Source organism: Aotus nancymaae, unplaced genomic scaffold (genome assembly GCF_030222135.1).
Source record: "Aotus nancymaae isolate 86718 unplaced genomic scaffold, 86718_ANA_hifiasm-v0.15.2.pri h1tg000025l, whole genome shotgun sequence".
Lineage (NCBI taxonomy): Eukaryota > Metazoa > Chordata > Mammalia > Primates > Aotidae > Aotus > Aotus nancymaae.
In genome coordinates this window covers 14,970,943-14,982,688 of record NW_026988438.1, presented here as the reverse complement: position 1 = coordinate 14,982,688, position 11,746 = coordinate 14,970,943, and the positions used below count along the sequence as shown (strand labels likewise).

Sequence of the window (11,746 nt, the reverse complement as noted above, 5' to 3'; positions counted from 1 at the left end):
AAACACATCCTCAATAAACTATCAGAAAACAGCATAGCCACAGGTTGACCTCTTACCATTAGCCTTCCTTCAGATCCATATTGCTCCTCAGATTCCCTTGCAATTGAGCCCCTTTGAGGCCTTATATGGTAGGCCATTCCTATATTCGGACTTATTACTAGATGAAGAAACTGCCAAAATCACCTACTGTGTCTCTTCTTTAGCAGACTTTCCAACAGGCTCTCTGGGCATTTCGGTTATAAAGAAACCCAGAATCGGAAGGGGAAAAATACCAGCCTCTGCATCCTTCAGGCTCCTTAGTTCTCATTAAAGCTTGAAGGGATGGAACTCTGAATTCCCACCTAACTCCAGTCTGAAGGGACCTCTTCACCCCCAGTGCCATTAACTTAACCAGAGATTGCCAGCAGGATACATCACACCTGAGTGAAGCTGTGGAAAGGCCCCAAAACACCAGATCTGGAAGCAACGCCCTCAGCTCCAGAACACACTTGTGAGGCACTGGAAAATCAGAATTTTCTCTTTAAGTGAAAATATAAGTAATGCTCCTCAACATCCTTTCACCTCAGAGTAAAGTTACCTTAATATTAGAAATCTTACTTGCAATTTCTCTGATTTTAACCCTAACTTGTACACCACTAGGTATTTCAGTGGCAGCTTTCTTGGTGACCAGTTTCTCTCTCCACAGTCACCTTACATTGCCATGGGCCTGCTCCTCCTGGTTCTCAATCTCACCCCTTTACTAGCAGCACACCACCATCCTGATTTTCCATTATTGGAAAAAGCTCAGTAATTGCTCCAAAGCACAGGATTCCCTTACTCCACTAATTGCTGGTTATGTACCAGCTCTCCTGTTAAAACGCCAGGGAGAGCTTATCCAGCCTCACCAAGAGATTGGACAAGTATAGAGGCAGAACTTCATATTTTCTATCAATGGGAGGCTAATGGGAGATGTTCGGGCCTGCAAATAGCCGCCTTGCAAAAGTAAAGCAAGATTTCCCTGATATCTGCAAGGAACCTCCCAGTTTTGGATTTACCTTTTCTAATATCACTTCAATGGGAATAGCCCCTATTTGTATTACGGCCAAGAAGAAAAATGGAACAGATGTAGGGGCTCTTCCCAGTACAGCTTGCAGTGTTACTCTCACTGTAGATCTTAGCCAATGAACTTACCAAACATACACCCACAACTAATTCTGCCATCACACAAGTTTCCCCAAACCTTCAAATATTACCTTTCCTCAGGGAACTTTGCTAGATAAATCTACTCAGTTTTGCCAGCGACACCCAAACTTTTGCAATATTCAAAATTTCTGGTTCCGGCCTACTGATATAACCAATGTCTGCAAATTACTAACCTTAGCTCTACAGAAGAATGGGCTCTATTGGGCCGAATTCAAAATTCTCTTTTTTGGGAAAATAAAACCAAGGGAACTAAACAGAGCCAAAGCCCATGCACATAGGTCTTAGCAGGCATGACTCTAGCCACCAACTACCTGGGCATGTTGGCAGCCTTGGCATTTCTTGGAGCTGTCCTCACCCCCTTATTTCATTTTGACATCTCTACTTATCTTAAAACCCAAGGAGCCTTCTATATTTGTGGCCAGCCAGTTCACCAATGCCTCCGCACTAACTGGACTGGAATTTGTACCATAGGCTATGTATCCCTGGACATCTTCGTAGTCCCTGGCAATCTCTCTCTTCCAGTATCAATCTATAGGCATTCCATTTTTCCCAGGGTGAGGAGGGCTACCCAATTAATTCTTCTCACAGCACTTGGCATTATAGCCAGTAGGGGAACCAGAACTGCTAGAATCACAAACGCCTCCTTGACCTATAGCCAGCTCTCAAGGGAAATAGCCCACAACATTGATGCCATGGCTACCACCTTAACAACTATGCAAGAACAAATTGACTTTTTAGCAGCTATAGTCCTCCAAAATTATCAAGAATTAGATATGTTAATGGAAGCACAGGGAGGAATTTGTTTAGCCTTAGATAAAAACTGTTGCTTATGGGTAAATCAATCGGGAAAAGTACAATATCAGACAACTCCTAAACTGAGCCTCCAGTTTACTGGAACAAGCCTCTCAGGGTTGGTTAGATTAAGAAAGAACCTGGAAAGGGGTCTCTTGGGTTCTTCCCCTTTTAGACCCACTTGTTAGTCTCCTGCTTTTGCTCCTTTTTGGGCCATGTCTTCTAAATCTAGCAACATTATTTATCTCCTCACACCTTCAGGCCATCAAGCTCCAGATGATCCTCAGTGAGAGATACCATCCTCTTAATATTCAAGAGTCACTCTTCCACAGACAACCACTAGACTGCCCACCAGTGAGACACGACAGAGGCGAAATCCTGTCCCTGTCTCCCTTGGACCTTGCTGGATACCACTTTCACCAACCCACAAAGCCACCCTGCCCTGACAGCTAGTAAGAGGCCAAGACCCACAGAACAAACATCACCGCCCCTCTGTCAGCAAGAAGCAGTTACAGAAAACTGACCTTTTTCCATTTTCCGAAAGAATTGGGTCAGGAATGTTAGGTTACGCAGAAATGAGCAGGGCAAAAGAGGTACACACCCCGCCGCCACCGCCATGAAGGTCAGGCAAGCGTCAGCTGATCAGGTGATGGTCAGGTGGTTTTTAAGCTGTCTCACTAAAATAGTAATTGGTTGCGGCTGATGCCATCAGCTGCAACCAATTACTATTTTAGTGAGCCTGTCCTGTCTCCCAACAGATAGAAAACACCTGAAACATGATCAGCAGCTTCCCAATAAGATCTCAGAAGTTGGGTGAGTGGGCCCAAGCTTGCACATTAAAAGGCAAAATAGTGGAGTTTAACTGGTCTACGACCTTCCTTTAGGAATGCTCAAGTGGTAAGGGAAAAATGCCTCAAGTGAGCACACATAAAACTTCAATGAACACATTGCACATGTAGCCCCTCCCAAGTGCTGGCAGGCCACTGCACATGTGGACATCCCACCCCAAGGAAAAATTAAAGAAGGAGAGATGCAAACCTCAGAACCATGCCAATGTATAAAAAACCCAGGTGAAGGGTTGGATAGGGCACTGGGATCTCTCAAGTGGCCTGCTTGGCCCTCTTCCAAATATACTTTCTTTCCTTTCGCTTCTGCTCTAGTACTTTTTAAATGAACTCTCACTCCTGCTCAGAAACTTGCCTTGGTCTCTCACTCTGCCTTATACGCCTTAGGTAAATTATTTCCTTTGAGGAGGCAAAATTCAAGTTGCCGCAGACCCCCATGGACCCCCTGCTGCTAACAATCCTGGAGCTATCCACCACATTAGTTTTTGCTCTGATGTTTACTATTTCCCTTCTTGAACTTTCTTTGGTGTTACTTTGCTGTTTTTTTCCATCAATAAAAGGATGATATTAGCTCTTTAATATCAGTCTTTCTTCTTTTCTAATATATTCATTTATGGGTATAAATTTTACATAAATTTAATATTAGCTGTTTTCTATAAGATTTCATCTGTTGGAAAATTTTTATTATTCAATTAAAATCACTTTCTTCCATTTTGCTTCTTTTTCTTTTTTGACTCATGGATTATTTAGAAACGTTACATAATTTTTAAACATGCAAGTTTTCTAGGTTTTTAAAAAATGGCGTTGAGGCTTGGTTGCATTGTAGTCAGACAATATATACTATTATCAAGACCCGCTTTATAGCCAGTTATATAGTCAATTTTTGTAGATGCTCTTCGTGACCTTGAAAGAATGTGTATCTGCAATTACTTGGCACAAGGTTCTATATAATTCTATTAGGTTAAGTTTGCTAATTGTGTGTTTTAGGTGCTCTCTATTCTAATATTTTTTAAAAATTTGCTAGTTCTACCAATAAACTATGAATGCAAGTTAAAATCAACCACCATGACAGTATAACTGTTTGTTTGTATTTTTCTTATAGTAGTTCAGCAAATTTTTGCTTCATATATTTTAAGGTTGTATTAGAAGGAACATATACATTTAAAATCACTTTATCTTCTGGGTGGTCCCTTCTATCCATGGTAATACTTTTAAAGTCTATTTTGATTGATAACAGTATAGTTCTTCCCATCCTTGGCTCCTTTTAAGATCTTTGAGTTTGATATTCTACAGTTTCACCAAGATATGGCTAGGTATGAATTTCTAAGTTTCAGCATGATTACTTATTTTCCCTACCCAATTCTTTTCTTTTTTCCTTTTCTTCTGGGGAGCCAATCTGTCCTATGTTATATCTTCTGCTTTTAGCCTCCATGTCTTTTTTTAGAGTTTCCATCTCTCAGTTTCTCAGTGTTATACTGAGTATAATCTCCCATGAACTGTTCTTCATTTCACTAATTATCTCTTCAGATCTGCTTCATTTCCTGTTAAATCCATACATTAAGGGTTTCTCTCTCTCTCTCTCTCTCTCTCTCTCTCTCTCTCTCTCTCTCTCTCTGTTCCTAATCCCTTTGACATAACCCCACACTGTTTCCTAAAAACTGACCTTAAGAATGAATTCAGGTCTCTTTCCAATAATTAGCCACATGCCTCACATAACCCATGACTTTATCTGAGCATGTTTTGGGCTGTTTTTATTTACAACCTACATGGCCTCACTAGGCATCCACCTTTAGGTGTATTTAGAGGCTTTGTGTGGGGCCAGGTACAGTGGCTCATGGCTGTAATCCCAGCACTTTGGGAGGCTGAGGCAGGTAGACTGCTTGAGCCCAAGAGTTTGAGACCATCCTGGGCAATATGGGAAACCCTATCTACTAAAAAAAAAAAAATTAGCTGGGTGTGGTTGTGCATGCTTGCAGTCCCAGCTACTTAGGATGCTGAGGTGGAAGGATTGCTTAAGCCCAGGAGGTCAAGGCTGCAGTAAGCCATGATCACACCATTGCACTCCAGCCTGGGTGACAGAGAGAAACCCTGTCTAAAAAAAAAAGACTTAGAGTGACTATCCCAAGGCATTTGTTTTGAGTCCTGAAGGTTAGAAGTCATCCTCATAGCCTTTCCAATGGAGTAACACTTTTTGCGTGCTTTGAAATTAAAAAGTGGAAAATATTTCCCTCAGACTGTGAGAGTCTCTGTAAATATACATTTGAACAATTTTTAAGCTGCTATACCTCAATAATAAAATGTTTCCTGGTTACTTATTAAGTTTTAAATTTCAATTACTAGATTTTCATTTCTGAAAGTTCAATTTTATATTTTTCAAATCTGTTACATATTTTTTTTATAATTTACTGTACCCTGGGTTTAGGATTGTCTTTTATTTCTTTAAACTCTGTAAGAATAGTTATTGAGAATCTATTTGATCTATTTTGTATTTGGGTCTCTGCAAGTCTGTTTCTTCTGCCCTGTTTCTTTGATTATTTATTTATTTATTTTTACTGTGAATTGCTGCTCAGATAATTATTTATTAGGTTTCTTAAGAGCTAGGATAAAATCCAGAGAGGACATGTGTTTGTTTCTTCCAGGTGTGTAAATATACTACAAATCCAGAATGACTACACTAAATTTACAGCTTGAGGTTTTTTTTTTTCCTGTTTTTCCACTCAATTAGTGGGAATTTGGCTCAAAATCTGAGTGGTGATAAGCAGATGGATATCAATTTATCAATCTTAAATTTATTTCAGCAATATAAAATTAATCAGCAGTATTAAATTTATTTCTTCTACTTTTCTCAGTGCCAAGACAATTTTCTTTTTAGGCTTCTGGGAGTGGAAATATTGAACTGATTTACATTTATTTCAACCTTAGATGAATAGTTAGCCCTTTGGCGTTAGAGGGTTTTGGTTTTATAGGCATTGGTCCTTTTTTATACTCCTTATGTCAGGATGAACCAGGATTTGACTTCTGTTCCCCTTGCCCTCTGAGACATTACCCAAAGCACAAGATCAATCAGTTAAGATGCCCTCAAGACAAAAGTGAATTCAATCCTGCTTACCTTTCCAGATTTCTGCTTTCCTTTAAATTATGATTTTGCTGATTCCACATTATCTTGTGAGATTTTTGATGCTTTCAAAAATATTTTAAAAAATATTTTATTATCTTTTGTTGTTTATATTAGGGTGTTTGGTTCTGAATTATTAGCCTGCTGTATTGACAGAAATCAAAGTTGTCCCTTTAAGACATAAATAAGTTTATGTCATTTATTAAAAAAAATTCTACTAGACTTTGAATTTATTAATTTGGAGAGAATTTATATCCTTATATGTTCACTTTATCCAAGAGCCTAGAATATGTATCTACACATTCAAAATATTTTCTAGATTTTTTATTAGACTTCGAACATTTTCTCCATGGAGGTCTCGTGTACTCTTGGTTAATATATTTATTTATTGGACACTGTATAGATTTTCTTGCTATTGTGAGTGCTATCTTCTCTTTGATTCAAATTCATAGTTGTCATTTTTATTAAATAGTATAATTTAGCTTTTATCAGGCCACACTGTTGAGTACCCTAATGTTATATCTCTCGGTTCTATTTTTTTATTTTCAAGTAGATGATTATGTAATCTACAAACAATAATAGTTCTGTTTCTTCCCTTATAATCCTTACACTTCCTTTTTTTTTTTTTCTTTTGTTTTTTGAAACAGGGTCTCTCTTTGTTGCCCAAACTGGAGTACAGTGGTGCAATCACAGCTCACTGCAGCCTTGAACTTCTGGGATCAAGTAGTCCTCCCACCTCAGCCTCCCAAGTAGCTGGGATTATAAGAATGTACCACCATACTGGTTAATTTTTTGTAATTTTAGTAGAGATGGGATTTTGCCATGTTGCCCAGACTGGTGTGGAACTCCTAGACTTAAGCAATCTGCCCACTTCAGCCTCCCAAAGTGCTGGGATTACAGGTGTCAGCCACTGTGCCCAGCTTATTTCTTTTTCTTATCTTATAGCATTGGTCAGGACTTCCAATCCTATGTTAAACAATAGTCACAGTAAAATAGAGAATCTTTGTCTTATTCCCAAACCCAAAGGAAATACCCCAACATTTTGTGAAGCACTAGTTCCTACATTTGATCCCTTTTTCCATAAACTAGATAGAGTGGTTTCTGCTACCTGAAACTAAAACCTGTTTGATGCCAAAGGAATATAGAATGAGAATTTTTCTGTGATTTATAGAATCAGCATCAAAGGGCTCAAAGATAAAAACAACAAAGCGCCAAGTACCCCACATTCTAAAAATAGCTGAAAATAGCTGAAGTCAAATATCACAACCAAAGCTTGTTTGTGGCTCCTGAAAGAGTTTACCTACCCCTAACCATCACCCTTGTATTCCCAATTCATGTCTCTAATAATTAAGCAGAAAGACTGGGGAAGAGAACAGAATGAATTAATCAAAATGCAGCATTTATTGTGAGGAGCAATTCTTCTCCTTCCTAAGCCAAGTGAAGGAAGAGGCTCAAGATAATCACATAAAGATTGGGAGTGTTTATGCAAAGGGAAATTGGTTGAGATAACTGTCTAGGCAGCAGGCCTGTTGGTAAACCTGTGCCTCCCTAGGAAGGGGAGAAAAAAACTATTGAAGGGAGGTGACAAGGCAAAGAGAGGACGATAGTGGGCAATCAACGTTCCTATCCTTTGGAAAGAATGGGTAAATTGCTTACTCCAGGAAAAAGCCAAGCTTCAACCATCTTGCCAGGGCCTCTCCCAAAGGGAGGACACACTAAGTGAGGGGATCCCAGTAGCTGAAAGCTGAGAGTGACTTACTTGGAGCAAGAACAGGGGCAAAGTGTAAAAGAGATTATGCTGGATCTTCCACTGGCATCCCCAGGAGAGGACCAACTTAATATCCAGTTAGTCTTAGCCACAGAACAAACAATGAAAGATTGTAATCACATGTCCATTAGCAAAAGACTAAGTCCTTTCCAGTCTATCCTGTTGCAATTTTGAAAAAGCTAAAACTATAAAGTGTATCAGATCTTATTTTTTCCATAGCCTTATGTAATTTTATTTCTTAGTCCCCACACATTGATTGGAAGCACAAATCAATACACAAGGCAATTTCAAAGCCCCCTCCCAATCCCGGAAGTTTTTTCTAAATTCCAGGAGGGAGAGCTAAAGCATCATGGGAGAGGCAGCTGTCTTTGGTATCACCATCTAAACTTTGATCTTCATTTGAATCAAATGACTACTTATTTTATTTTTCCTGACAGCAAGACCTTTTTAAGTCTATCAGTTTTTTCTCTGCTGACTCCCATACCCCTCTGGGCACATGGAAATTTGCTTCTGTTCCAAGTTCAAGTGCAGGTGTGATGCCATCCCCAGTAAATTACACTAGCATTTCTTCTCTATTTTTTCATCAGGCTGAGCACAGAGAATCCCTAGGGCTTTGTGACTTTCCCAGGCCCTCCCAGTGAAAGGACACTTAGTCTCTCAGCAATCAGATCCCCCAAATTTCCTGAGGGGTTTTATCCCCCAGCCTTTCTAACTGGGCCTGAGGAGAAGGCAGAGCAGGATCAATTCTCAGGAACCTACCAGCATCTAAATTACCTTTGTCTTTTACTATCTCTCTTTATTCTCCCCTAGTCTCGTAAACATTATCTAATATAGTAAGTGTGATGGTTAGGGATTAAAACAAAGACCATTATATTCTTGAAAACTGACTCTACTTATTTTCTTAAATTACATCTTTAATTTCTTTTTTTCTGTGTCCTCTTGATAGCTAGGCTTTTGAAATTTAAAATCTGATAATTGACTATAGCATTCTGCTGATTGTTTATTTCTGTTTGAAACAATGAAAACTACAAAATCTTAAGGTCAAACTCACAATGGGTTACAAGGGGTGAAAAGGAGAATTTTACCCTGCAAAACTTTTCAGCAAACATACATATAACTGAGCAATGTTCTTTAGGATATAAAGTGGTCTCCCCAAATCCACATCCCCAAAAGAGAAAAAGCATCAACCAATCACTCGCGAATAAAAGGCACAAAAAGGGAAGGGAGGTGCTTGGGTGCTCTGACTTTCATTAATGGTTTGTTTGCTAAAGGTTGTACTGGTTTTGGACCAAAAAAGAGACACTTCTATTCATTCTCATCAAATTAAGTTTAGGGTTGGTCTTTAAGACAGGACTTTAGGCCAGAACCATTCTACTCATTTCAGATTCCTTAGGACCAAGTTTACTGGAGGTTGCTTAATAAGTGTTTACTGAATTAACCAGAAGAGTAAGCTAAAAGCAGTCAAAGATAACTACCTTAAGGCGTCATCTAAGATTCATAGTCCAGTAGGTTAGCAAAACAGTTGTCCCTCCATAACCATAGAGGATTGATTCCAGGACTCTGATGGATACCAACATCCACGGATGCTCAAGTCCCTGATATAAAATGGCATAATATTTGCATATAATCTATGTACATTCCCCTATGTAGGTAATCTCTAGATCACTTATAACTAATATCATGTAATTATGTAAATACATGTTATACTGTGTTGTTCAGGAAATAATGACCAAAAAAAGTCTGTACATGTTCAGTACAGACGCAACCATCCATTTTTTTCCCAAATATTTTCAATCTCTCGTTGGTTGAATCCATGGACGTACAACTTGCAGTTATAGAGGGCCAACTATACTTCAGATACATGTAAGGACCTATTACAGATGAACAGATAAGCCCCGCCTGCCCTAAGGTAGCTTCTGAGGCCCAACTGTCAGATTTCGCAGAACCTGATTTCCTATGTGTCTGTACCCTTAGAGAATCCAAGCGCCAAGGGCTTTGGGCAGTCTCATGCTGCTGATTCTTGCTTTATCTGCAGACTAGAACACTTAATTAACAGTCTGTGCCCAGCACAACTGGGGGGAGAAAAAGGGGTTGTAAATACTTGAACATTAGCTTTTCTCTTGGATTAGACTGTAGGAGCCCCAGAACATCAAAACTGTAGGAGGTAACTTGGACCCGGTTTCCAAGGGCTTCTAGGTGAGTGGGAAACCTCACTGGACATAGTCCACATGTTTTATTGTAGAAAGAATATTGGGGGTACTAACAAAGAGCTGCAAAGTTTTGCTTCTCATTGAACTGTCAGTAACCTGACTTGCAATTTGGTAGCTGTCATAGAATCTCTGTCTGCTCCTTCTATCTATAAGAAAAGCCACACACACTAGTCAGTGTTTGCTAATTACTTACAGTTCTACTTATCATATAATTATCAGTTTACTTTTGCCAAACATGTAGACTTTTTTTGACTATCTAGAGTCTAGAGCTCACAATACAGAGTTTTGTGAAATACAGTGCCTATGAGAACTTTCCCATGGTGCATGGAAGCCACAGAGGTGCCCTGAAGCACAGAGCCATTGTTGGCATACACGGTGCTCACCCTAGGCTTCTCAGACATAATATTCTGGATGCGAAGTACCCGTCAAGAAAAGATCGTTCATTAGTATACTATGTGAGCAAATGGCTGTTTCATGATGTTGTCCTTCCCAAACATTTCAGGATGAATCTATTTTTCAGAAATCAAAAGCTAAAAATCTGTATATCTACAATAAATTGTTCTTCTTCTGATGAAAATACTGTCATAAGGATATCTATGCACCAAAGAGAACTGGCTTTCTGACATTAGCCAAATTCCTCAGGGATGACTTACACAATTCTGATAGTACAGCCATCCCTTACAGAAGGAGGTAAGACCCAGTGGATGCTCTTATTTAGTTCTCAAATGGATAGTGGTCCTCCCTCTGTGGGAAGTATCTTGCCTTTGAGATTACAGTATGGGGAAGAGAAATCAGACAAAATAATGAAGAAACACCCAGTTATCCAGCCAACTCAACCTGGTAACTGGTGAGACAGCAGTCATCACAGCTGGAGCCCCTTCACATCTGCAAAGTGGCTACAAAGCATAAATAATGTATACTACTTTGGAATTCCATCTGACACATCACTGCCTAGTACTGTTATTGATCCCAGGATTAACACACTTAATTTTGCTAATCTGGATATATTTAAGCACTCAGGCTTTCCAATAGCCTGGATGAAGTTCACACAAATAAAATATGATAGGAATTAAAGGAAAACAATTAGAAATTTATGAGTCATGAGTCTACATTGATACCTCGTATTAGAATAGAGTTTGTTTTTTTGTTTTTATCTTAAAGGAAATCCTTCATCTCAGGTTTGTTACACAAAAATACTTAAGCTTTGATTTCATGTAAGAAACATGAGATTCAACTGAAAGTAAAGGGTGTCAATAATTGTGAAGAAAAATAAGTCTTATCTAACATTTTAAAAATAATTCAACTTGAAAATAGAGATATGAAAAAGATCCTAAACAATTTTCCAATTATCCTATGTATCATGTTTCATTTCCTTAAAACAGACATTGTAGTTGGGCTCTTGAAGGAAAGTTTTGTCTATCATTTTTAGGGGTACATATCTGAAGCAAGGATTGCTTCCTAGTTTAGGGTAACAATTCTTCAGGTTCTAGACTCAGGATGGACTTTTGTTTCTTTTTACATTTCTTGTGTTCTTTTTAGAAAGCTGTGACTAATACATTAATAAAAATGAAAAAAATCGTGTTTTTACTGAAAAACAGCAATATTGGAAGTAGAAATAACTGTATGCCCTAATTTACCCACTAGGCCAATTACTGGGTTTGAATTTGAATTTCCGTTTCCCAAATCCCTAAATGTGGATTCACACATTTTATTTTTCCAAACTGTACTATCTCAATGAGGCCTACCCTGATCTCTGACTTTAGTAATAGGACCTGCCCATCCTCCTGCATACAGCAATCCTGGTCCCCTTTATTCTGCTGAGCTTTTTTTCCCA

The 11,746-nt window shown here is 38.8% G+C and overlaps 1 protein-coding gene across 1 annotated transcript in view; it reads right to left on the bottom strand.

The window, feature by feature from the left end:
- Positions 1-10,175: 10,175 nt before the first annotated feature.
- PON3 (paraoxonase 3) overlaps positions 10,176-11,746 on the bottom strand; it is a 33,402-nt gene continuing 31,831 nt past the window's right edge. The window contains exon 9 of the mRNA XM_012450779.2: positions 10,176-10,335. Within this exon, the coding sequence (XP_012306202.2) occupies positions 10,176-10,335 (160 nt within the window). The remainder of the gene's footprint in view (positions 10,336-11,746) is intronic.